This window comes from Neofelis nebulosa, chromosome 2 (genome assembly GCF_028018385.1).
Source record: "Neofelis nebulosa isolate mNeoNeb1 chromosome 2, mNeoNeb1.pri, whole genome shotgun sequence".
In the NCBI taxonomy this organism is placed as follows: domain Eukaryota; kingdom Metazoa; phylum Chordata; class Mammalia; order Carnivora; family Felidae; genus Neofelis; species Neofelis nebulosa.
Genome location: NC_080783.1, coordinates 129,455,700 through 129,483,608, shown reverse-complemented (window position 1 = coordinate 129,483,608; position 27,909 = coordinate 129,455,700). Strand labels below are relative to the sequence as shown.

General features: G+C 40.8%; 1 protein-coding gene across 2 annotated transcripts in view; it reads left to right on the top strand.

Annotated features, from left to right (window-relative positions):
- EEIG2 (EEIG family member 2) overlaps window positions 1-19,510 on the top strand; it is a 102,558-nt gene extending 83,048 nt beyond the window's left edge. Inside the window, exons 7-12 of one of the 2 annotated variants that reach the window (XR_009257892.1) lie at window positions 6,994-7,089; window positions 7,230-7,419; window positions 7,518-7,645; window positions 8,822-8,891; window positions 15,305-15,724; window positions 16,960-19,510. Coding sequence is in view for 1 of the 2 variants with exons in the window: in XM_058716344.1 (XP_058572327.1) it covers window positions 6,994-7,089; window positions 7,230-7,419; window positions 7,518-7,645; window positions 8,822-8,891; window positions 15,305-15,347 (527 nt within the window). In the remaining variant the exon portion in view is untranslated. Of the gene's footprint in view, window positions 1-6,993; window positions 7,090-7,229; window positions 7,420-7,517; window positions 7,646-8,821; window positions 8,892-15,304 lie in introns of both variants that reach the window. The other variant, XM_058716344.1, reaches the window with a different exon arrangement.
- Window positions 19,511-27,909: the final 8,399 nt, after the last annotated feature.

Genomic DNA, 27,909 nt, shown 5'->3' with positions numbered 1-27,909 from the left:
CATTCTGTGAAACCTGGGTCTGGAAATACATAATTGGCATCTGGAATATGCACATTATGAGGGAACTGCTAGAAATGGCTTTGACACTGTTTTTTTGTACATTTACTTGGAAACTGAATACTATAATCAATTCTTAAGAACTTTTATTCTCACTGCTACATTGCATGCTGTGTTGATTTAAACCACAGACATTTGCCCAAATTATAGCCTAACCCTAGCAACACTAATATTAAAGTAACAACGTGCTCTTTAGTTTACTGCTGTGATGGATTTTTGAGAGCAGGATTTTCTCAAAAAGCACACAATTTTGTGAGTATTTATAAGAATACATCTGACTCATTTTTATTAGAGAAATACTGAACATAAAAACTGAAATGCTTTTTGTTTTTACGTTTGTTTATTTATTTATTAATTTATTTAGAGAGAGAGAGAGAGAGAGAGAGAGAGAGAGAGAATCCCAAGCAGGCTCTGATGTGTCAGCACAAAGCCCAAGGTGGGGCTCAAACACACTGTGAGATCATGACCTAGGCCGAAGTCCGCAGTCAGACACTTAACCAACTGAGCCACCCAGGCACCCTGAAATGGTTTTATTTAAGAGTGCTGTTAAATCTTATGAAAAAAAATATTTTTTTAAGTTTATTTATATTGAGAGGGAGCAGTGAGAGCAAGAATCCCAAGCAGGCTCTGCACTGTCAGCACAGAGCCCAATACAGGGCTCAGTCCTATGAACCATGACATCATGACCTGAGCCAAAGTCCAGAGTCAGATACTTAACCATCTGAGCCTCCCAGGCACCCGAAACTATATTTCTTCAATAAACCATGGTATTTAAGTTTTTTAGATTTCACTACAATGCAATTGTTTACCTTGTACCAATTTATTTTTATTTTTATTTTTATTTTTATTTTTTTTCAATATATGAAGTTTATTGTCAAATTGGTTTCCATACAACATCCAGTGCTCATCCCAAAAGGTGCCCTCCTCAATACCCATCACCCACCCTCCCCTCCCTCCCACCCCCCATCAACCCTCAGTTTGTTCTCAGTTTTTAACAGTCTCTTATGCTTTTGCTCTCTCCCACTCTAACCTCTTTTTTTTTTTTTTCCTTCCCCTTCCCCATGGGTTTCTGTTAAGTTTCTCAGGATCCACATAAGAGTGAAACCATATGGTATCTGTCTTTCTCGGTATGGCTTATTTCACTTAGCATCACACTCTCCAGTTCCATCCACGTTGCTACAAAAGGCCATATTTCATTCTTTCTCATTGCCACGTAGTATTCCATTGTGTATATAAACCACAATTTCTTTATCCATTCATCAGTTGATGGACATTTAGGCTCTTTCCATAATTTGGCTATTGTTGAGAGTGCTGCCATAAACATTGGGGTACAAGTGCCCCTATGCATCAGTACTCCTGTATCCCTTGGGTAAATTCCTAGCAGTGCTATTGCTGGGTCAGAGAGTAGGTCTATTTTTAATTTTCTGAGGAACCTCCACACTGCTTTCCAGAGCAGCTGGACCAATTTGCATTCCCACCAACAGTGCAAGAGGGTTCCCGTTTCTCCACATCCTCTCCAGCATCTATAGTCTCCTGATGTGTTCATTTTGGCCACTCTGACTGGCGTGAGGTGATATCTGAGTGTGGTTTTGATTTGTATTTCCCTGATAAGGAGCGACGTTGAACATCTTTGTATGTGCCTGTTGGCCATCCGGATGTCTTCTTTAGAGAAGTGTCTATTCATGTTTTCTGCCCATTTCTTCACTGGGTTATTTGTTTTCTGGTATGGAGTTTGGTGAGCTCTTTATAGATTTTGGATACTAGCCCTTTGTCCGATATGTCATTTGCAAATATCTTTTCCCATTCCGTTGGTTGCCTTTTAGTTTTGTTGGTTGTTTCCTTTGCTGTGCAGAAGCTTTTGATCTTCATAAGGTCCCAGTAATTCATTTTTGCTTTTAATTCCCTTGCCTTTGGGGATGTGCCGAGCAAGAGATTGCTACGGCTGAGGTCAGAGAGGTCTTTTCCTGCTTTCTCCTCTAGGGTTTTGATGGTTTCCTGTCTCACATTCAGGTCCTTTATCCATTTTGAGTTTATTTTTGTGAATGGTGTGAGAAAGTGGTCTAGTTTCAACCTTCTGCATGTTGTTATCCAGTTCTCCCAGCACCATTTGTTAAAGAGACTGTCTTTTTTCCATTGGATGTTCTTTCCTGCTTTGTCACAGATGACTTGGCCATACGTTTGTGGGTCTAGTTCTGGGGTTTCTATTCTATTCCATTGGTCTATGTGTCTGTTTTTGTGCCAATACCATGCTGTCTTGATGATGACAGCTTTGTAGTAGAGACTAAAGTCTGGGATTGTGATGCCTCCTGCTTTGGTCTTCTTCTTCAAAATTACTTTGGCTATTCGGGGCCTTTTGTGGTTCCATATGAATTTTATGATTGCTTGTTCTAGTTTCGAGAAGAATGCTGGTGCAATTTTGATTGGGATTGCATTGAATGTGTAGATAGCTTTGGGTAGTATTGACATTTTGACAATATTTATTCTTCCAATCCATGAGCAGGGAATGTCTTTCCATTTCTTTATATCTTCTTCAATTACCTTCATAAGCTTTCTATAGTTTTCAGCATACAGATCTTTTACATCTTTGGTTAGATTTATTCCTAGGTATTTTATGCTTCTTGGTGCAATTGTGAATGGGATCAGTTTCTTTATTTGTCTTTCTGTTGCTTCATTATTAGTGTATAAGAATGCAACTGATTTCTGTACATTGATTTTGTATCCTGCAACTTTGCTGAATTCATGTATCAGTTCTAGCAGACTTTTGGTGGAGTCTGTCGGATTTTCCATGTATAATATCATGTCATCTGCAAAAAGCGAAAGCTTGACTTCATCTTTGCCAATTTTGATGCCTTTGATTTCCTTTTGTTGTCTGATTGCTGATGCTAGAACTTCCAGCACTGTGTTAAACAACAGTGGTGAGAGTGGGCATCCCTGTCGTGTTCCTGATCTCATGGAAAAAGCTCTCAGTTTTTCCCCATTGAGGATGATGTTAGCTGTGGGCTTTTCATAAATGGCTTTTATGATCTTTAAGTATGTTCCTTCTATCCCGACTTTCTCAAGGGTTTTTATTAAGAAACGGTGCTGGATTTCGTCAGAGGCCTTTTCTGCATCGATTGACAGGATCATATGGTTCTTCTCTTTTTTTTTTGTTAATGTGATGTATCACGTTGATTGATTTGCGAATGTTGAACCAGTCCTGCATCCCAGGAATGAATCCCACTTGATCATGGTGAATAATTCTTTTTATATGCTGTTGAATTCGATTTGCTAGTATCTTATTGAGAATTTTTGCATCCATATTCATCAGGGATATTGGCCTGTAGTTCTCTTTTTTTACTGGGTCTCTGTCTGGTTTAGGAATCAAAGTAATACTGGCTTCATAGAATGAGTCTGGAAGTTTTCCTTCCCTTTCTATTTCTTGGAATAGCTTGAGAAGGATAGGTATTATCTCTGCTTTAAACATCTGGTAGAACTCCCCTGGGAAGCCATCTGGTCCTGGACTCTTATTTGTTGGGAGATTTTTGATAACCGATTCAATTTCTTCGCTGGCTATGGGTCTGTTCAAGCTTTCTATTTCCTCCTGATTGAGTTTTGGAAGAGTGTGGGTGTTTAGGAATTTGTCCATTTCTTCCAGGTTGTCCAATTTGTTGGCATATAATTTTTCATAGTATTCCCTGATAATTGTTTGTATCTCTGAGGGATTGGTTGTAATAATTCCATTTTCATTCATGATTTTATCTATTTGGGTCATCTCCCTTTTCTTTTTGAGAAGCCTGGCTAGAGGTTTGTCAATTTTATTTTTTCAAAAAACCAACTCTTGGTTTCGTTGATCTGCTCTACCGTTTTTTTAGATTCTATATTGTTTACTTCTGCTCTGATCTTTATTATTTCTCTTCTTCTGCTGGGTTTAGGCTGCCTTTGCTGTTCTGCTTCTATTTCCTTTAAGTGTGCTGTTAGATTTTGTATTTGGGATTTTTTCTTGTTTCTTGAGATAGGCCTCGATTGCAATGTATTTTCCTCTCAGGACTGCCTTCGCTGCGTCCCAAAGCATTTGGATTGTTGTATTTTCATTTTCGTTTGTTTCCATATATTTTTTAATTTCTTCTCTAATTGCCTGGTTGACCCACTCATTCTTTAGTAGGGTGTTCTTTAACCTCCATGCTTTTGGAGGTTTTCCAGACTTTTTCCTGTGGTTGATTTCAAGCTTCATAGCATTGTGGTCTGAAAGTATGCATGGTATAATTTCAATTCTTGTAAACTTATGAAGGTCTGTTTTGTGACCCAGTATATGATCTATCTTGGAGAATGTTCCATGTGCACTCGAGAAGAAAGTATATTCTGTTGCTTTGGGATGCAGAGTTCTAAATATATCTGTCAAGTCCATCTGATCCAATGTATCATTCAGGGCCCTTGTTTCTTTATTGACCGTGTGTCTAGATGATCTATCCATTTCTGTAAGTGGAGTGTTAAAGTCCCCTGCAATGACCACATTCTTATCAATAAGGTTGCTTATGTTTATGAGTAATTGTTTTATATATTTGGGGGTTCTGGTATTCGGCGCATAGACATTTATAATTGTTAGCTCTTCCTGATGGATAGACCCTGTAATTATTATATAATGCCCTTCTTCATCTCTTGTTACAGCCTTTAATTTAAAGTCTAGTTTGTCTGATATAAGTATGGCTACTCCAGCTTTCTTTTGGCTTCCAGTAGCATGATAAATAGTTCTCCATCCCCTCACTCTCAATCTAAAGGTGTCCTCAGATCTAAAATGAGTCTCTTGTAGACAGCAAATAGATGGGTCTTGTTTTTTTATCCATTCTGATACCCTATGTCTTTTGGTTGGCGCATTTAATCCATTTACATTCAGTGTTATTATAGAAAGATACGGGTTTAGAGTCATTGTGATGTCTGTATGTTTTATGCTTGTAGTGATGTCTCTGGTACTTTGTCTCACAGGATCCCCCTTAGGATCTTTTGTAGGGCTGGTTTAGTGGTAACAAATTCCTTCAGTTTTTGTTTGTTTGGGAAGACCTTTATCTCTCCTTCTATTCTAAATGACAGACTTGCTGGATAAAGGATTCTCGGCTGCATATTTTTTCTGTTTAGCACACTGAAGATCTCGTGCCAATCCTTTCTGGCCTGCCAAGTTTCAAAAGAGAGATCAGTCACGAGTCTTATAGGTCTCCCCTTATATGTGAGGGCATGTTTATCCCTTGCTGCTTTCAGAATTTTCTCTTTATCCTTGTATTTTGCCAGTTTCACTATGATATGTCTTGCAGAAGATCGATTCAAGTTACGTCTGAAGGGAGTTCTCTGTGCCTCTTGGATTTCAATGCCTTTTTCCTTCCCCAGTTCAGGGAAGTTCTCAGCTATTATTTCTTCAAGTACCCCTTCAGTACCTTTCCCTCTCTCTTCCTCCTCTGGGATACCAATTATGCGTATATTATTTCTTTTTAGTGTATCACTTAGTTCTCTAATTTTCCCCTCATACTCCTGGATTTTTTTATCTCTCTTTTTCTCAGCTTCCTCTTTTTCCATAACTTTATCTTCTAGTTCACCTATTCTCTCCTCTGCCTCTTCAATCTGAGCCGTCGTTGTTTTCATTTTGTTTTGCATTTCGTTTAAAGCGTTTTTCAGCTCCTCATGACTGTTCCTTAGTCCCTTGATCTCTGTGGCAAGAGATTCTCTGCTGTCCTCTATACTGTTTTCAAGCCCAGCGAATAATTTTATGACTATTATTCTAAATTCACTTTCTGTTATATTATTTAAATCCTTTTTGATCAGTTCATTAGCTGTTGTTATTTCCTGGAGATTCTTCTGAGGGGAATTCTTCCGTTTGGTCATTTTGGATAGTCCCTGGAGCGGTGAGGACCTGCAGGGCACTTCCCCTGTGCTGTGGTGTATAACTGGAGTTGGTGGGCGGGGCCGCTGTCTGACCTGATGTCTGCCCCCAGCCCACCGCTGGGGCCACAGTCAGACTGGTGTGTGCCTTCTCTTCCCCTCTCCTAGGGGCGGGATTCACTGTGGGGTGGTGTGGCCCGTCTGGGCTACTTGCACACTGCCAGGATTGTGGTGCTGGGGATCTGGCGTATTAGCTGGGGTGGGTAGGCAAGGTGCACGGGGGCAGGAGGGGCAGGCTTAGCTCGCTTCTCCTTAGGTGATCCACTTCAGGAGGGGTCCTGTGGCAGCAGGAGGGAGTCAGATCCGCTCCCAGAGGTTTGGCTCCGCAGAAGCACAGAGTTGGGTGTTTGCGCGGAGGAGGAGCGAGCAAGTTCCCTGGCAGGAACTGGTTCCCTTTAGAATTTTGGCTGGGGGATGGGCGAGGGAGATGGTGCTGGCGAGCGCCTTTGTTCCCCACCAAACTGAGCTCTGTCGTCCGGGGGCTCAGCAGCTCTCCCTGCCTTTGTCCTCCAGCCTTCCCGCTTTCTGAGCAGAGCTGTTAACTTATGACCTCCCAGACGCTAAGTCGCGCTTGCTGTCGGAACACAGTCCGTCCGGCCCCTCCGCTTTTGCCAGCCAGACTCGGGGGCTCTGCTTGGCCGGCGAGCCGCCCCTCCGCCCCGGCTCCCTCCCGCCAGTCCATGGAGCGCGCACCGCCTCGCCGCCCTTCCTACCCTCTTCCGTGGGCCTCTCGTCTGCGCCTGGCTCTGGAGACTCCGTTCTGCTAATCCTCTGGCGGTTTTCTGGGTTATTTAGGCAGGTGTAGGTGGAATCTAAGTGATCAGCAGGACGCGCGGTAAGCCCAGCGTCCTCCTATGCCGCCATCTTCCAACTGCCCCCTACCTTGTACCAATTTAAAAGGATCTCTTTTCACTTTGCAACTAATTTTTCTTGATAATGAACTTAGCAGTTAATAAAATCTGCAGACAAGAATACAAATTGACCATTGACTTCTTGGCAGTAATGGTAACATCATGTTATGACTTATTGCAGATCTTTCAGCAAAGAGTGCCTCTGTTCCAGATGAACTTGGTGCCTGTGGACATTCTAGAACATCAAGCTATGCAAGCCAGCAGTCAAAAGTATCAGGTAGAGGCTGACGGTGAAGTTGAATTCCTTAGATATTTATTGTTCTAAAGTATTACTTGTAACTGCCAGGGTGTGGGAGAACGTTTACGTGCAGTGTGTTTGGTGTTAGTATTTTACCCAAAGCAATTTTTCTCTAACAGGGTATAGCTCGTGCCACTCCCGGTCATCTAGCTTCTCTGACCTCTGCCACAGGAGAAATACCTCAGTGGGAAGCACATCAACAGGAATTGAAAGTATTCTAGAGCCCTGTGATGAAATTGAGCAAAAAATAGTTGAACCAAATCTTGATACAGCTGGCAAAGAAGATACCGCTTCAGAACCGTTCAACAGGTATTTTTCCAGTCTCTGTTTAAATGGAGAGGAAAAAAACAACTTTGTTCTCGTAACATAATAAAAACAAGGGAAAATTTTTTTAATTATTTTCAAAGATGCCCAGTGAAGCAAGATTCTGTAGAATCTCAGCTGAAGCGAGTTGATGACACCAGAGTGGATGCAGATGATATTGTAGAGAAAATACTGCAGAGTCAAGACTTCAGCCTAGATTCCAGTGCAGAAGGTATGTGGATTAAGTAGGCTGCATGCCCAGCGTGGGGCTTGAACTCATCACCCTGAGATCAAGACCTGAACTGAGACCAGTAGTCAGATGCTGGGGCACCTGGGTGGCTCAGTCGGTTGAGTGTCCGACTTCGGCTCAGGTCATGATCTCACAGCTCGTGAGTTCGAGCCCCACGTCAGGCTCTGTGCTGACAGCTCAGAGCCTGGAGCCTGCTTCTGCTTCTGTGTCTCCCTCTCTCTCTGCCCCTAACCCACTCGTGTTCTGTCTCTCTCTCTCTCAAAAATAAATATACATTAAAAAAAATTAAAAAAAAAAAATAGATGCTGAACTGACTTAACCCCCCACTCAGATGCCTCTAAAAACATTCAATTTTAAAGAAGCCTTTTATTGTGTATGCATCAACGTCTACCGTGTTTATGTACCTTACAGCAGATGTCTGTATCTGCTTTATCATAACTGGACACAACAACTGTGTAATTTTCAGGGTTGGATAGTGATCTTGAGATGATAGTGAATCACAGAATCCTTTATTCCCTCCTCAGCATTTTCACTGAGGCAAAATTTACATGCCACCAATTTGAAAGGTGTAATTATTCACGCCGGCATGAATAGAGAGCAGTTAGCAATGGACTTAGTTTCATTATGTAACTGGTTGTAAAGAGAAGTAATTAAACCTTACTTATGGAAATTTGTAGGAAGAGAAATCTTTTTTACTCAGTTTTAAAGAAAAACAACTTTAGGGAAGTTAATGAGAAATAACTATTAGGATATCTTTTAGGGGCGCCTGGCTGACTCAGTACAGCATGTGACTCTTGATCTCAGGGTTGTGAGTTTAAGCCCCACATTGGACATGGAGCCTACTTTAAAAAAAAAAAAAAAAAAAAAAAAAAAGCATATCTTTTAAATTGCCTGTTTTTAAAATATATGTGTAGCTTTCTAAAAGTTGATTTCTTGGGGCTGTTTCAGTCAGTACAGTGTGCAATTCTTGCTCTCTGAGTTGTGAGCTCAAGCCCCATGTTGGGTGTAGAAATTACTTAAAAATAAAATCTAAAAATAAAAAATAAAAATGTATTTAATAAAACTTAAATGTAAATTATGAATTTAATATGATAGGAATATAATTTGACAATAATGTAATACGTGTGCCTATAACAAATATTTTAATGTGAATTGCAGAAGAAGGACTGAGGTTATTTGTGGGTCCCGGGGGAAGTACGACCTTCGGCAGCCATCATCTTCCAAATAGGTACGTAGTCCAGATAGCATCGTATTAAATAAAGAATATGTTCTTGAGTAGAAGGTGAAAGTTACAAAGTTTGTATTAGACTGAGGCTAGAAAATACATATAATGCATCCATGAGAAGAATTACAGCTCTTAGCTTTCCTTATCTTGAGTATGTTTGAAATTATATTTAGTAAGTTTTATTTGTTGGTTTTCTTAAATGTGTTTTTAGAACATATTAGTAGAGGACCAGAAGAGCATTGGGCAAGATGCAATGAAAAAGGATGTTTAGAAAAGAGTTCTTAGTCTGATATTTTAAAAAGAGCAAAGCAAAATTACATTTCAGTCAGTGATCTTGTCTGTTATGAGCAGTTACATGACCACTCAGCAGCATACACTTGGTATTAACCTTTTTTGTACTCCCCTTTCTCCACCCTACAAGAGTCTAACATACATACTAAGAAAAGTTCAGAATACCAAACATCATTCTGGTAGTTATTCAGATTCAGATGAAGAAAAGGCACCTGCCAGACTTACTTCTGATTTCCAGTACTGCAGCAAATAGTACTGAGCACAGATGGCTTGGGACAGTTAAGGAATTCTGACCCCTGCCCTTATGTGCATCCCTTATACTCAGTATTTCCATGTAATATTTATTTAGAGTTCCAGAATAAGTCACAGTTGTACTGGGGAGCCCCCATGTCCAAAACAGTTATTTTGTTCTCTAATGCTCAAAACCTGAAGGAATTTCTAATTCATTTGTTCCACCAATACTGCTTTTATTGAGTTCCTCCTCCGTGTCCAGCATGTTGCAGAGTCCAAAAGTTACAAAGGATATAGCAGAGAACCTACATCAGCAACTAACTGCAATCAGTTGTGATAGGTAGGTAAGAGAGAGACATATAAAGAGGCCATGAGGAAGTAGTTAATTTGAACTAGGGTTTATAGAGGATGTAAATGCAATTTATAGTTTTCATTAACTCTCACTGAGTTATCCACTCATTAAATTCAGTAGCTATTTATTGGGCCAAGTCGTGGGTAAGGATGCAAGATAGAAAGACCCAGTTCACCCTCAGCTAGCCTATGTGTCTAGCATATGGGGTTGGGAAATTACAGCCTGTGAGCCAAATTGGCCCACTACCTGTTTTTGTAAAAATATTTTTTTAGAATACAGAAACTCTTGTTTATGTATTATCTATGGCTGCCTTGATGGTACAGCAGCAGAATTGAATAGTATAATAGAGACCATAATGGCTCACCAAGCCTAAAATATTTATTATCTGACTCTTTCTAGCAGGTGAGATAGACAAACTAAAATTTATAGTAGTGTAATAAGCACTATAATATAGAGAAGTAGAGGAGACTCTGAGAGAACAGAGATGGGACCTCACTCAGAGAAAACTTTCTAGAAATTTGACACCTGAAGAGAGAGCTGGGAAGAATTAAAAGTAAGTGTGGGGGGTTAACAGGTGGATGTGAGGAAGACAGATATTCCTGGTAGTAGATTCAAAGAGAATTAATGTATAGGCATAACAGTTATAATATCTAGTTATATAATAGTAAATATATAATATAACACTGAGCATTTACTCGTATGTGCTAGGCACGTATATATGCTTCATTCAATTCTTACGTTATCTCTTTCAGTACTCACGATGTACTATTATTAGTCTTTAAAAAGACAAAACAAAGAGGTTAAATAATTTTCCCAAGGCCTTAAAACTAATAACTGATAAAACCAAGATTCAGACTCCTGTCTCTTTGAGCCCAGAGCACATTCGTTGTACCTAACCGCCATACCTTACTGGCTTATGAATAATATAACCCACTTTGGGAGTTGCCAGTGAACAGGTACTCTGAGGAGGGGGCATGTGAAGGCTGCCTGTGGGACATGAAGTTGGTAAGAATCTCAAAGCCAGGTTATAAACAGCCTCTGTTGCCATAACAAAGAACGTATCCTTTTCTGTCATGTGCACAGTTTGGTCGTTCTTTGGCAGGAAAATGATCTATGATACTGGCATGTTAGAAAACTAAGTGGCCATAATTTGATGGGGGTGGGGAGGTTGCAACAAGGAGAAACTAGTAGCAAGGAACAGGTAGAAAATGACATTTATGAAGACAGTAATACATATTATATGGTAGAGAGACCATGTGTTTTGAGTTAAAGAGGCTTGAGTTCATATCTGAGCCAGACCACTTGGGGCCTCAGTAAATCATTTAACTTCAATGGAACTTTAGTTACCTCCATTGAAAAGCAGGGATAATCATGGGATTGTTGTAAAGAGCAAATGACCTAATATACTCAGTAAGCTCTAGTGTTTATTAATTTAGGTACAGGAACAGCAAACAATAGAAGTTCCAACCAAAAGGAACCAAAATAGTGAATGTTCAAAAGCAACAGCTATCTGTACTCTCATTTCAGACTGCTCAGGGTCCAAGTCAGAGTCCCTCCCCTATTGACTTCACTGATACTATTAACCTCTGTCAGCCTTACTCTCCTCACCTGAAAAATGGGAGTGACCAATAATGCCTAGTTGATAGGATTTTACTGATTAAATTAGATAACTTATGTAAAATACTTAGCGTAGTGCTTAATACACAGAAGGCTGTCAGTATATGCTAGCTGTTTATATTGTTGTTATTAAGAGGAAAGAAGGTTAATTTTCTATTTGAGAAATAACCTAGGCTCTAAAGGCATTTAGAATTCTGGCTCCCACTCCTTTTCCAAATGAATGTTAGAATAATCATCACCTAACATAAGGGAAGGGAAACAAAAACAATATAAAAACAGGGAGGGGAACAAAACATAAGAGACTCTGAAACATGGAGAAGAAACAGAAGGTTATTGGAGAGGTTGTGGAAGGGGGGATGGGCTAAGTGGGTAAGGGGCATTAAGGAATCTACTCCTGAAATCACTGTTGCCCTATATGCTAACTAATTTGGATGTAAATTTTTAAAAAAAATTTGTTTTAATCTACATTTAAAAAAAAAAGAATAATCATCACCTAATGCATGAAAGCCTAAAATGATAATTAAGGGTTGAAGTAGATGATTAATGTTACATGCCACTGAAAGCCTGAGGAATGTTAGAGACAGTGTATCATGGTGAAAAGAGAATGGGCCATGAAGTCTGACATGGATTTCATTCCTGGCTTAACCATCATGACCCAGCTTAGCTTAGTTTTGCTATGATCCTGACAAATTACATCTCTTACTTACCACCAAAAAGACAACCATTATCACTGGGGTTAACAACACAGGCTCTGGAGTTGGGCTACATGGGTTCAGTCCCAAGCCCTCCTGTGTATCAGCCGTGCATCTTTGATAAGTTACTTCACTTCTCTCTGCCTGTCTCCTCACCTACGAAATAGTGACAGTAACAGAACCCACCTCGTAAGAGTTACAAGGCCTAAATTAAGTGAGGTAAGACATATAAGTGACTAAAACATAATCTGGTATGCAGTACTCCATATACACTAATTAAAGGTCTCTCTCGCAGGATTATTGAGATCGAGCTATTTGCAGTGTCCAGCACAATACCTGTGCACATAGACTCTCCATAACTAGCTGGTGTGTCTCAGAGAAACTAATGTGTTAGCATTAGATCTATTCTGAGAGAGAAACTGGCAGCACAAGATGAAACTAGAGTCATTTACTCAGGCACTGAAGAGGCACAAGAACCATATGTGGTTAAGAAAGTAAACCCATGAAAATGAAGAGAACAGAGCAGAGTAGTAGAGACTTGGGGGAGCAGTATCCCCAGTCATACACTTAAAGTCTAGTGGACACAGCCCAACCGGCCTGGGAGTGCTTGCACAGGCTGCTCCTTGCTTGCCTTTGAGACAATAGTTTCTGACAAAAAAGTCTGCTTTCATTTCGGTTTTTATTCTTCCATGTGATTTTTTTTTCATCTCTGGCTACTTTTTTAAGATTTTATCACTGGTTCTTAGCAATTTGGTTATGATGTGCCTGGGTTTTTCTTTGTGTTTATTCCACTTGGGGTTCATTGAGCTTCTTGGGTCTGTGGGTTTACAGTTGTCATCAAATTTGGAAATTCTCCAGCCGTTATTTTCCCCTACCCCTCCTTCTGTTATCCTAACCCACAAATTCCAGCCCGCAGCCTCCCTGTGCTCTGACCTGTGACTCCCACACTCAGAAAGATCACCTGGCTGGGGCATCCGGATGGCTTAGTTGATTAAGCGTCCGACTCTCTATCTCAGCTCAGATCTTGACCTCAGGGTTGTGAGTTCAAGCTCCACATTGGGTTCTACACTGAGCATGGAGCCTGCTTAGAAAGTAAAATATAAATAAATACATACATACATACATACATAAATACCACCTGGCTATGTTTGGGTTCTGTCTTCCTGCAGTGAAGGCTGGGAGGACCCTGAAGGAAACTGTCTTAGACTTTTCTTCATTGATTTCCCTTCTCTCAGGACCAGTCCTGTGCTGCTTGTTGTCCAGTATATGAACTGTTGTTTTATATGTTCTATAAAATATTATAGCTGTTTACAACAGGAGGGAAAGTCTGGTTCCTATTACTACATTATTGCTAGAGTAGAACAGTTTTAGGGCATCTAACAGCCAGGGTGCAGTGGGGCTCACCAAGACTCCTTCAAATTCCAATATCTGTAATTGTGAATGGGTGTTCACTGGTGTTCCGTTAAGGATGTTCCTGTTTCTTCTGCAGAATGAATCTGTAAGAACAGGAGCCTCTAAGCAGTCAACTGAGAATTCCAAGTCAGTACACAGTGGCCTGGTAACCACTGCATTACTCCCACTTTTTTAGGATTTCCTCTTAAAATTTCATTATGGGAAGAGACCAACCATGTTGTTTGCTTTTGGTCTTACTGGTCTCTGGAATTCTCAGAGTGAAATGTCAGGTTGTGTGGCCCCTGGCATCCTGACACATGAGGAGATAGGTACTGGTGAAAACTGAAAGCAGTAATACTCTCCCCTCCATGCAACACCACCACTCAGCTCCCTGCCTGATTGCTCGAGGGGTCAAAAGTCCTCATCTAAAAATAAATCCAGCTACCATCAAAAAGACACTGTGCTTTTACAGACTTGTAGAAAACCTGTATCCTCCCAGGTGAAGAAACAATAGAGGGAACATGTGTGTTCCATTATAACATAGGGCCAAGGTTCTGGGTACATCAACAGTAACAAACCTTTTGTTGATGAGGCCATTACTTCATTTAAACACCTGTTTTATTCACAGAGTTTGCTAATTTTAAATTTTTAGTATTCTCCATATTTTATTGATAGAGGTCAGTTAGCACCTGGAATATCAAGGCAGAGCAGCTTTGCGGCAAAGCTGCTATCACAGATACGTATAATGAAAATACAGTGGCCAGGCTGTTAGGACAGAGAGTTTTGCCGTAAAAGGTGATTCATGGATGCACGTGCCCTCCATTTTGCCCTTCACCATCCTCCCTACCTGTTGTCAAACTTGGATTGCTACCAGTCCAAGGCAAGCAATTGCTCTTTAAGCAAGTGAGACAAAGTTGACACATCCCCATTCATGTTCCATGGCATGAAACAGTCACATGGCAACACCTATCAACAAGGCGTTTAGGAAATGTGGCCTCTAGCTGAGCAGCCTGGACAGCCTGTTGCCAGCTAAAACTGCGAAGAAGGAGAAGATAGATTCAGAGGGACAACCAGCAGCCTGCCAAACCAAGGTAGTGAAGAAATAAACCTCTCTTCAAGATCACTTCACTTCAAATCTGTATTACACGGGTATAATTTACATTACTGACTACATATAAAAACATTGGCATGTTGACTAAAAAAAATTCTCACACTTTCCAGGAAGATGCATTAAGACCTCACACTGTAGGGGTGCCTGAGTGGCTCAGTTGCGCATCCAAGCGTCAGCCCAGGTCATGATCTCACAATTCGTGGGTTCAAGCCCCACATGGGGCTCTGCGCTGACAGTGTAGAGCCTGCTTGGGATTCTCTTTCTCCCTCTCTCTCTCTCTCTCTCTGCCCCTCCCAAACTTGTGCTGTCTCTCACAAAATAAATAAAACAAACAAAAAAGACATCACACTATAATTGCAACTAAAAACTATCACCCATAACTCTGCAAGGCCTGGGTAAATTGCCAGTCAGTATATGCCCTAGGATAAGACTGATTTTAAGATTTATGTATAAACATGTTTAAAGAAAAGATTTCTTGCCACAGGTCAAGATTTAGGAACAGTACTAGATTATTGTAGGAATAAGTGTGTCTAGACTAATCCAATGTACTAATCCTAAACATTTAATATTTCAAGTGTTTTCTATCTGTGATGTCTTTAAACCTTGTGGAAATCAAATCTAGTAGAAAATGCCTAATGCACCTAACTCTTTGAGTGCAAGGTTAATTAGAACAATTTCAAACATTACAGTTCAAGATTTTGAAGGGTTTTTTTTCTTCCTCTGGTTGTAGGGTGGGGTCTGGAGCTTATGAACAAGTTGTGATCAAACGCTAGAAGTCAAGCTGGTGAACTGAAGCTTCTTCCCTGGGGGTTTGAGACATGCGCAATCAAGCTGTCAAGGCACTTCATTCAAGCACTTATGAGAAAATGAACATATTTGAAACATGAAGCACGTTCCTCTATCAAGAGGAAAGCCAACACTGATTCCTTCTGTGAAAGTGTACGCCACCATCCTGTCCCACCCACCAAAAGGGAACATCAGAACAGTAGTATCCAGGTGCTGTGCCACGTGTGTTTAGAGGCACACAGCTTCTGTGGTCACTGCACATGATAGTGAAAGCCTGCTCTTTCTTTTGAAACAGCCAGGTGGGGAAAACAACATTCTACGTCTGAGTATAGCTCAGTCCTGAAGTGTAAAACCTGTAGTAGAGGTAGGTGCTCAACAGGTTTGGGCTCTAATTATTTAATTTTAATGTTTGGGAGATAGTAAGTGAATGTCTTGAACCCTATAAATTCTGTCAAGATAGTTACAATCTCTTAAGGATATCTTCCATAATATTATATACTACCTATGGTGTTGTACTAGGTTTATTAACTCTTCTTGGTTAAATAATTGATAGAAAGTTTGGGTGTTCATCCTTCGGGGAAATGCTATACTACAGTCAAAGCGTGGAGAATGCTTAATTCTAAACGTATCCGTCACAAGTGGAATAAGCGTGTTTAAGTCTGAGATGTGTGAATGAGTGTAACGCCATTATTATGCAGCATGCATTGTTACTTGTTAATGTTAGATGAGCTGCACAACTCCCGCTAGCACTATATATGAGTTTCAAGCTAAGTTTAATATTCAATATGGTAGGCTCCCATGAGGCACCTTAAGGGCTGTTCTGTTATTCACTGAATAATATCTGCTGGTTTCAGGAGTCAAAATTCAGAACAGGAGAAAAACCTTAGCATCAAAAACCAAGCAGCCTTTTCTGTGTAAGTTCAGACTTATCTGAAACTGAAAATTGTTCCAAGGAGGTGGCAGATAAGACAGGGGACAGCTGCTTGACATTACTGACATAGACTCGTGATTTTCTATTTTAACTCCCCACTATGGGATAGTATGTTTTTTCCTTTACTATAACAGTTGTTGTTTTGAGACAATAAAATATAACATAATCCAATGCAGCTTTTCAAGTATTATCTGATCTGGATCCAGTTTAACAAGCTCGAAAGATAGATCATCTTTTTATCAGGTGGGAAGAGTTTTTCTGGTCTTACATGACGAGTTTTAATTTTCTTGGAGTCATTCAGTCACTGAAGAAAAATGTAGATTCTTTAGAACCAGTAATTCCCAGTCCTTACTTTCAAAACCATGTCAAAAAAAATGTGGTATGTTTGAATAATTTTGGTCTAGGTATTTTTGTTTTGGCAAAGCAAAGGGAAAACATATTAAAATATTTCAATACCCAAATTTAAAGGTTTAGAAAAATTTGAGTAGTTCCTGTTACAGTTTTCGGTTTTTTAACAATTTAAGGATTAGGTATTCCAAATTAATCCAGTACTACTGTTGCACCTAGATATTTTTTAAAAGGTTAAATTCCATTTTAGAATATTTTGAATGTTGAGAGATAAGGTTTTCTGAGTCGTTACTAATACTTTTGTTGTTTTGTTTTGAAAGGAAAAAATGTGACCTGAACATTTTAGTCTAACCAAGGAAAATGTTAGCTGAAGTGGTAAAGACTTGCTTGCTCTCTGTGATTAACAAGTGAGTTGATCCGTCCATTATATATTATGGGGGTGTTGCGGGGGTGGGGGGGTGTCAAAGTATTTAACAGAGATAAGAAGGTAGTGTTGGAGATATTTATGATGTATTAAAAACATATTTTTCTATTTTCAAAATATTATTTCTAGACTATATTTTTCATTGGCACTAATGCAAATAATTTTGCAGTTTTGAAAATAAGAACTATAGATTGTAAGCAAGGTTCAGGGAAGACATTCTTCAGATATGTAAAACATGCTGTAATCCAGGCATTGTCCATCTTGCCTGCGCTCAGCCTGATACCTTTATACAAGACTGACTCGCAGTATTTAAAATGATACAGAATTATTTTTTAAAAACAAAATGTGGAAATCTTGAAATGCATAAATATCATGGCTTTATAATTTTAGCCACCAGATACATCTTGATTTATGTAGTAGAAAATCATTTTATTTTTTAATGTTTATTTTTGAGAGAGAGTGTGTGCACTCGCGCACACACATGTACTGTGCAAGTAGGGGAGGGGCAGAAAGAAAGGGAGAGAAAGAGAATCCCAAGCAGGCTCTGCACTGTCAGCACACAGCCAGATGCAGGGGCTCAAACTCATAGGGGCTCGAACTCACAAACTGTGAGACGATGACCTGAGCCGAAATCAAGAGTCCGACACTTAACCGAATGAGCCACCCAGGCACCCCAGAAATCATTTTAATAAATAGAAAAATTGATTAGGGAAAGATCAGTGCAAGTCTGGTTTCATATTATTTTGTGTTGCATTGGGATACTTTGCAATCACATTTCATTACAGTCCTCTGAAAATATTTGTTAAAGTTCACTTAAGTGTCTGCCTTACTTTTCTGGTTTTTCTTAGAACATGTAACCATGTAACTACTGAAAAAAATTGCCTTTTAAATACCAAGTGCACTTTTGGTTCCATTTGGAGTTTAGAAAATTGGATTTGAAAAAATGGATTTTAATAAATTGATTTTTAATATTAAAATCAAATTTCAAATCACCCAGTCTTAGAGAATTTGCAGATATATAACCTTGTCTTTCTAATCCTATCCTAGAGAAACATAATGGCATATTAAAGCTATATATTTGTGGTTAGATACAGAAATCTTAAATACCTTGTTTGGGGGAAGTACAGAAGCTGGTCAGGAGCCCACTTCCCATGACTTGAGCTGGTAACTGAGACCAGAGCGGATGTGAAGGGGGCAGGCAGAGCAGCCCTAGGCCATCAGTTTGCATTCTGATGGTTGACTCCCCTTTGTGGTGTTGAAGGCTTCCATATACAAGCAACCGATATGGATTAGTACTTAAAATCTGAGAAAGTCTTGACCAAAAATCCTGAAGTCCATCATCCCATTCCAGGAAATACCATGAGAGTAATGTTATCCAAACTAGATTCTTCTGTTTTGTTTTGCTTTTCATGAAAACTGTGAGCCATCAAGATCCACCACCTTAGCCCATTTGTTTCTAGAAAGAAAACAGATCCTCAACGAACCACCAACCAAAACATAAAACATCCAGAAGTAATTTTAGACTGAGATTTCTATGCCAACTAGACCACTTTGCAAGCTCAAGCTGGCAGTATTAAATACTTCATTTAAAAAAAATAAAAATTAAAAAAATACTTCATTTAAGTACTCTGAACTGTTAGGCTTCCTAAGACTTTTATAATATGCTTGAAAGAAACTGGGCTCATATGATGGGGTTGCATTTTGTTTTAACAGGTCAAACTGGGACAGTTCAGAAATTATACTTGGTCAATTCTTAGATGGTACGTCATGTGAATATAGTCAAGTACTGTAACTGAAATTGTTATGCCGCTTTCTGTGTTGGCTTAGGTACTATGCATAATTTTAATAGCCAAGATGTTTAAGAATATGAACTCTAAAAATATAAAGGATGAAATTAAGCCTGTTAACCTTATTTTAAGACTACTCTGGAAACAAAGGCCTTATTATTACCTTATATGTGATTTTTCGTAAGATAATATATACATAGTATATTTTAATCATGTGAGTGGTCTCTAGCTACTCCCTGTATGACAAAGCTGGCAAAATTTTTTATTTACACAGACAGCATAGTCTGCATTTACAAATGTTTATGTTCATCTTATATATATATATAACAAAATTCTCTTGCTGATATTCATTGACCAAATCCCATGCAGAGAAAGACTTAGGATATATTGTTTGATTGCTTTTTGGAAATATGTCTTATTCTGGAAGTTGGTATACTTGTGGGTGATCATGTAAATATTTACCGGAAAAAAAATTGTTATGGAAGTGATTCCATTAGTATTGTTCTAATACTTGGAAAATGACCTTCATATTTATGTATTTCTTTGTTTTACTGTACAACTATAATTCCAGGAAATTTTTTTACCAAAAAAAAAAAACCCTTTTATTGTATTTGTAATAATGTTAAGGTGAATCTTCAATAAAAATCATCTTAAACTTTACAGTATTTATACTTTAAAATGTCAGTTAAGATTCTGCCAGAAATCCATCAGATCCTTGCCAAGGTAAGAAAACAGAAGTAAAACAGTGTAACTTTTTCCTGAGAGGTTCCCCTCATTTATTAGCAGATGTTATAGCACAGACTTGAATCTTCTGGTGAAAGATCCTTCTTTGAACTCTGAGGTTCACCCTGCAGTGGTGTGAACATGGGCTCTAGAGTAAGACAGACCTGAGACTGAATCCAAGCCCCCTTCTGAACCTGTTTTCTAATCTAGGATGGAGATAATACTACCACTAACTCTTCTGTGTTGTGAGCAAGAGCCCATGAAGTGTGAAGAACATGTCACACTATTATCAAGCCAAAATTTGCCTTTGTGCAGCAGCTACGTACAGAGCTTAATTCTAGTGTGAGACACATAGATGGTCAATAAATGTGCCACTATTAGGTTAAGACCCTCACTTAAATGATACTCAGTGTCACCACTGTACAGACTGTTCTTCCCTTTGACTAGGTCCTCACAGATGAAAAACAATGCCATGACATTCCCTTTGCTGTCATTCAAATTACAATAGCAATTTAAATAAAGAGCAATGGTTCAGGAACGCCTGGGTGGCCCAGTGGCTTAAGCGTCCAACTCTTGGTTTCTGTTCAGGTCATGATCTCACGGTTCAGTTCATGAGACTGAGCCCCACCTGGGGCTCTGCTTTGACAGAGTGGAGCCTGCTTGGGATTCCCTCCCTCTCACTTTGCCCCTCCCCTGTGTGCATGTGTGCATGCACTCTCTCTCTTTCTCTCTCTCTCTCTCTCCCTCTCTCTCTCTCTCTCTGTCTCTCTCTCTCTCTGCAGATTGCCACGGCTTTCCTGGACAGTGCAGGTTATGGGAGGTAATGTGCATTAAGGAGAAAGATCCTGCTTGCTGGCCTAAGTGGGATGGGGATAACTTTGTGCCAGATCACAGCAGAACCTGGCAGGGCCCTCTGCTCTGCCCTCATACTACTTTGCCCACACCTGAAGCATGGAGTTCCCAGGCCCAGCCTGCTTGACTTATCCCACCTTTCCTCAACACCAGTGTTTTTATCTCCCTTATTCCACCTCATTACATTTTACTCCTTCCTTCCTGTACCTACATCTCACATACCTGGTGTGGACACATGTAAGGAAATGAAATCTTTTACATTTGCATGATAGGAAATCATTAGTGGAGTTAATCCATCCCACATTACACAAAATGTAACAAAAACTCAGGAAAAATAAAAGATTTAACTATGGACATTCCTCAAATCAATGACATCTACTCCATATGGGCCCACCAGACAAGGAAATGTTAGAGACCTTCCTGCATGAATTACTTTAGACCCCATTCCTATGTACTTTTAACTCCTAGTTCTCCTTAACCATTTTTTTAAATTTTGAAAAATATTTGTTTATTTTTGAGAGAGAGAGAGAGAGACAGAGCATGAGCAGGGGAGGGGCAGAGAGAGAGGGAGACACAGAATCCAAAGCAGGCTTTAGACTCTGAGCTGTCAGCACAGAATGGAGCCACCCAGGCACCCCTCTCCTTAACCATTTCTTAAACTGACTTCACCACTACATCTTTAAACCATTTAGCAGTGATTTCCAAGTATCATTGCAAAAAACTTCAAGTTATTTTATAGCGTATTTATATTGGGGAGCTCTTGAGTGCAGTTACTTTTAAATGGGAAAAGTGTGCCACCTTGTGGTATTTAAATTCAGTGATTCAGTTCAATTCTCCCAAAGTGACCCTGTGTCTGCCCTTCTTTCCCAATACAACATGGAATTAAGACAAAGAAAAACTACACTAAATTTTTTCAGTACTAACTTTTTAAAAATTTTTTTAACGTTTATTTATTTTTGAGACAGAGAGAGACAGAGCATGAACAGGGGAGGGGCAGAGAGAGAGGGAGACACAGAATCTGAAACAGGCTCCAGGCTCTGAGCTGTCAGCACAGAGCCCGACGCAGGGCTCGAACTCACAGACCGTGAGATCATGACCTGAGCTGAAGTCGGATGCTTAACCGACCAAGCCACCCAGGCGCCCCACTACTAACTTTTTTTTAATGTTTGTTTATTTTTTGAGAAAGAGCGCAAGCAGGGGAAGGGGAGAGAAAGAGGGAAACACAGAATCCAAAGCAGGCTCCAGGCTGTCTGTCAGCACAGAGCCCAACACGGGGCTTGAATTCATGAACCAAGTGATCATGACCCAAGCTGAAGTCGAATATTTGACCAACTGAGCCACCAGGCGCCCCCACTACTAATTTTTAAGTATTCTCTCCATTCAACACGGGGCTTAAACTTACAACCCCTGAGATCAAACAACTGAGCCAGGCAGCTGCCCCTTTTCAGTATGAATTTTACATAATGTGATATACTTGCAAAAAAATAAGCATTACAGACTTTGCTTAAATTGGGTAAAATTACTTTCCTTCAGTTTGGAATTAAAAGATTCTGTCAGCTCAGTTCATGAGGATTCCTACCAAAAAGGAGTGGATGGTCAGCATGATAAATGGCTTCCAGAGGGATGAGGCTAGACAAAGATAGTGGAATAACAGCCTATCCAACAAAAGCAAAATTTCTGATTGGATCGAAGCCAAGGTGTGGAAGTAGGAATTCAGTGTTTCTGGAAAAGCCAATAAAAGGATCAGACCCTAATTTGACTACTTCCAGCTAGGGTCCTGACAGGAGGATGAGAAGCAGAGAGAAGTGCAGTGATGCAGGAGTATGCACAGTTTCACAGGCACAGGGAGAACCCAACAAATGGGCATAGAGCGCTGACAGGTAACTTTCAAAACATGTATAAAAGGTGTGTTAACTTGGGAATGCAAGCTGGTGCAGTCACTCTGGAAAACAGTGTGGAGGTTCCTCAAAAAACTAAAAATGGAACTACCCTACGACCCAGCAGTTGCAATACTAGGCATTTATCCACGGGATACAGGTGTGCTGTTTCGAAGGGACACATGCACCCCAGTGTTTATAGCAGCACTATCAACAATAGCCCAAGTATGGAAAGAGCCCAAATGTCCATTGATGGATGAATGGATAAAGAAGACGTGGATATATATACAGTGGAGTATTACTCAGCAATCAAAAAGAATGAAATCTTGCTATCTGCAACTATGTGGATGGAACTGGAGGATATTAAGCTAAGTGAAATTAGTCCGAGAAAGACAAAAATCATATGACTTCACTCTTATGAGGACTTTAAGAGACAAAACAGATGAACATAAGGGAAGGGAAACAAAAATAATATAAAAACAGGGAGGGGGACAAAACAAAAGAGACTCATAAAAATGGAGAACAAACAGGGTTGCTGGAGGGGTTGTGGGAGGGGGGAAGGGCTAAATGGGTAAAGGGCATTAAGGAATCTACTCCTGAAATCATTGTTGCACTACATGCTAACTAACTTGGATGTAAATTAAAATATAAATTTTTAAAAATTTTAAAAAGTATATTAACTTGCATGCTTCATACAGTCTTCAAAAAGTAGTTGCACAAGAGGTGAAACTAACATTTATCATACAGACTTAGACTTCTGACTCCTACCAGCTTGTTTTGCTAGATCAACAATACCCGTAAGTGTTCCCTGTTTTGGGATATCCCCAAAGATGTGTAGCCTATAGATAATAAAGGATGTCAGTCATAGTTAACATCTGGCATCCTTGAACTTCGTACCTTGCACCATGCTCCTCCCTGATCTGTCAGCCCCTAAATGCACAGGACCCATGTAACAAGGTGCTTTTGTTGTCATCTAGCTGAAGAAATTACATTTGGAATTATTCCTTGATAGGGGTACCTGGGTGGCTCAGTAGGTTAGGCATCTGACTTTGCTCAGGTCATGATCTCACAGTTCATGAGTTCAAGTCTCACATTGGGTAAGCTCAAGTCCAGCATCGGGTGAGCCCACTTCTTTCCCTCCCTCCCTCTCTCTCTCTGTCTCTCAAAAAACAACAACAACAACAACAACAACAACAACAAACCTCTAGGAATTTATTCCTTGACAATCAGCAACAGAACTGAGAGCCCAAGAGGCTGACAGAAGTACTTCAAAGAGAGCTCAAGTGCAGGATATGATGTACCTGAGACTGGAAGTGAGAGAACAGAGGAGGGTGGGGAGCAGCGGGGGGCAGCATGTGAGCTGAGCCTCAAGGAGCTGCACACTTTTATATCTCAACTGCATGGAAATAGAATGCATGGAAACCAAACTTGAAGACAGAGTGCCGTGAGAACTTACGCTTTTAGACCATGAAAAGAAAAATTGGAGACAAACCTTCACTCAGATCAAGGGCCAGGGTGTCCTAATACTTTGTAACCCATTTCACACCTACTCTGGGAGGTGAACTGTGGTCTTGACAACTCTCCCTCTTAAGAAAAAGATCTGCGGGGCGCCTGGGTGGCGCAGTCGGTTAAGCGTCCGACTTCAGCCAGGTCACGATCTCGCGGTCCGTGAGTTCGAGCCCCGCGTCAGGCTCTGGGCTGATGGCTCAGAGCCTGGAGCCTGTTTCCGATTCTGTGTCTCCCTCTCTCTCTGCCCCTCCCCCGTTCATGCTCTGTCTCTCTCTGTCCCAAAAATAAATAAAAAACGTTGAAAAAAAAAAAATTTTTTTAAAAAAAAAAGAAAAAAGAAAAAGATCTGCAGATAAAATGGTCTCCAGCAGAACCACATTTTTTATTGCCATTCAGTGCAGTGAAATTCCTTGGAGCAAAGTCATCTGAAATGTTGCGAGGCCTGTATATTTACAAAACCCTGGGGTCCATTCAAAGGGTTTTCCTAGAAAAAGGAACAACCATTCCCACAAAAAAAGTCACTGGTTCTTGCAACACTGGAATCTGTGTGTATTCTCAGTTAATTGAAGAAACCTAAGAACTTTTGATAGTTGTCCCTAGGGAGTGAAATGTGGGGGGGGCGGTATGCAAACTGTTGAGAGACATTTTTTTTGTCCTCATAATCAGTCTAGATTTTTTTAGCATGAGCTTGCATTACTGTTCATGTTTTGTACCATCTATGTGTATTCATTCTTTTTAATGAATTTATAAAATACATTGCTAATGATAAAAGAAGCTGCATCAAAAAAATAGTTATTACCATTTACATACGGGGGGCACCTGGGTGGCTCAGTTGGTTATGCGTCTGACAAGATCTCATGGTTCATGAGATCAGAGCCCCAAGTTGGGCTCCAGGCTGATGGTGCACACCCTACTTGGGATTCTCTCTCTCTCTCTGCCCCTCCCCCACAATAAACTTAAAAAAGGGGAGGGGGGTGGCAGCTAATACACAGCTCACCAAATGAGAAAAAAGCCATTCATAGCAAGACATGCTTCTTATGTAAAGAGACATTTTTAGACAAAAATTTTAAAATTGCCTTCATGTCCCCTTTTCTTGGGAAGCTCCTAGAAAACCATTTTCAGAAATACAGAATAGGGATGAAGGGAGGTGGCCATCCAGCACTGCCCCTGCCCCCCGGGGTGGTGGGTTTTACAAGAACGAGGGAATGCCCTAGGATGGGGTAGTAAAGGGAGAGCAGGTGTAACAGAGGTAGTGGTTGGAGAGGACTAGGCTTCTCATCTGAGCATCTCCCCACATTTAATTACCTGTGAGTCCTCTCAAATCTGGCCTGAAGTATATACAACTCATGCTGTATACGGAGCAAATTCTCTACATAGAAGTTAATAGGGTTGCCACTTTTTAAAAATGGTTGAGAGTGAGCTAGAATGGGGAAGGTGCAGGGAGAAGGGGACAGAGAATCCAAAGCTGGCTCTGCACTGACAGCAGAGAGCCTGACCTGGGGCTCAAACCACGGATGGACATGAGCTCATGGCCTGAGCCGAAGTCAGATGCTCAACTGACCTGAGCCACCCAGGTGCCCCACCACTGTTTTTTTAAAAAAAAAAAAATTTTTTGGGGCGCCTGGGTGGCGCAGTCGGTTAAGCGGCCGACTTCAGCCAGGTCACGATCTCGCGGTCCGTGAGTTCGAGCCCCGCGTCGGGCTCTGTGCTGACAGCTCGGAGCCTGGAGCCTGTTTCCAAATCTGTGTCTCCCTTTCTCTCTGCCCCTCCCCCGTTCATGCTCTGTGTCTCTCTGTCCCAAAAATAAATAAAAAACGTTGAAAAAAAAAAAAAAATTTTTTTTTCAACGTTTTTTATTTATTTTTGGGACAGAGACAGAGCATGAATGGGGGAGGGGCAGAGAGAGAGGGAGACACAGAATCGGAAACAGGCTCCAGGCTCCGAGCCATCAGCCGAGAGCCTGACGCGGGGCTCGAACTCACGGACCGCGAGATCGTGACCTGGCTGAAGTCGGACGCTTAACCGACTGCGCCACCCAGGCGCCCCCCACCACTGTTTTTTAGTCAGGTATTTGATGGTTGTCTCAGAAAGAACCTTAAAGAAGGACTGTTCACCTTCTAGACCTGCAACATGCATTGATGTGAGAACTGACTAGCCAGATACAAGAATGAGCCTTATTACTGAACAGATACTGAAGTTACCTAACATCCCTAAGATTAACACAGCTGCCTTATAAAGGAACATTTCTCTGGGCCAGGCGCAGTCTTCTTAGTGCTTACAAGAACTCTGTGAAGCAGTTAATTGCTCCTGGCATACACACAAGTGGGCCAAAAATTCCCTTAGCAAACCTGACTTTGGCTGCTTTTACAGCAGTATGAAAGCAGGTCTCTACTTGGTTTTGTCCCTTTAGAAAGATCTCATTTCTGTGCTGCAGAAGGTTGGAGTAGAAGGCTTTGTTTTAAAAAACAAAAAGAAAAAAACTGCAAACTATTGGCAACATCAAGCAGCTGCCTTTTTAGTAAGTATTTCAGTGGAACACCACATGCACTTGTTTGCATATTACGTCTGGCTGCTATTCCACTTCAACTCCCGGAGAACTCAGTAGTTGCAAGGTTGCAAAGATTTGCTGTCCCTGCAAGAACATCTGCTGACCCCTGGCTTAGAGCATTAACAGAAGCTTTCCATGTACAGAGAAAGGCCTCTATCAAAATAGAAGGTAAAGACCAATTTCATGAAGAATGTAGGTGCTGCTGTTACCAAGACATGGGGGAGCCCTGGGAAGACTGTAGCTCCATCATCCATAGCAGCCATGAGTTTTCAGGTGATGAAGCTTGAACAGTGATCAATTAGTCTGGAGGACAACAGGATAAAGCGTTGGCCTTGGGGTTAAGATGTTGGCTCTAACACAGATGAGAAGGAAACCCTAGGGTGAAAGTCAGGCAGAGGCCTAGAAAGGGGAGGACAGACAGGGCCTTTTGTGTGGGTAGGGGAGGGCAGCAAAGGTAAATCTATTGGTCCTATGCATTCAAGAGGAAAAAATCAGTAAGAAAAAAAGGGGGTAGGGGACTGATGGAGCAGTCTATATTTAAGAACAACTGGTTAACAGTGGTTACGGTGATCACCAGATGCCTGGGGGGTGCTCAGTTGGGCATCTGACCCAATTTCGGCTCAGGTCACCATTTCACAGTATTGTGAGTTCAAGACCCATGGTATGGAGCCTCCTTGGGATTCTCTCTCCGAATAATTTTTTTTTAAGTGTTTTAATTAAAAAAAAATAGGAGTGGTTACAGTGATCAGATTCTCTTCCAGAATCCCTTCTTTCCCTCCCTGCCTTCACCAAGTCTACTTTCCATCTACTTATTAACCCTTCAAAAAGGCTTCAAAAATCTGCCCCAGCACACCATTCCCAGCACCAACACTGCACAGCCAGTCTCTCCCAGGTTAGTTGAAGATATGCCCGTTGTGGCAGTTGCCACAATGTCCTTTCTGTCCTTGTCCCTTCACAGGAGTGTCAAGTGGGCATACGCCCTCCCAGAATATCAGACTACACCTCCCAGCTTCCCCAGGTGGTAAGGAGGACTTCAATCCGCTCAACAAGAGCCTAACAGTGTAGAACTTTACCCAAAAGCTGGCACATGCTCTTTGTCCCTTTTCCTTTTTCTCCTGACTAGGAATATGCAAGTGGAAGCTAAAACATCCCCAAGGGGCATCAGAACAGGAAAGTGGATGAATTAAGTCCCTTTGGTGATAGAGCTGCCCTGTGTGGGCAACTTACACCCTACACCCCTCCCTATACTTCAGAAAGTAGTGTCTCATTTAGACCAGTTCTCCCCATTGTGTGAAACTATTTCTCTCCCAATGGAGACCACTACCCCAATTGTAACCAGAAAACTACCCAAAGAGGATGATGCTCTAAAACTGGACAGGGCTTCTGAGGCTTCTCTTCCCTTCAAACACCCACTCCCCTCCCCACCCCCACCCTGTCTTGTGTTTTATCTAAGTATTACAGGTCAGAATTTAGCCCAAAGGAGGTAGGGAATCCTAAGAAGATTTTAAAGTTACTCTTATTCCCTGGGAAAAGCTTTAAACATTGATAAC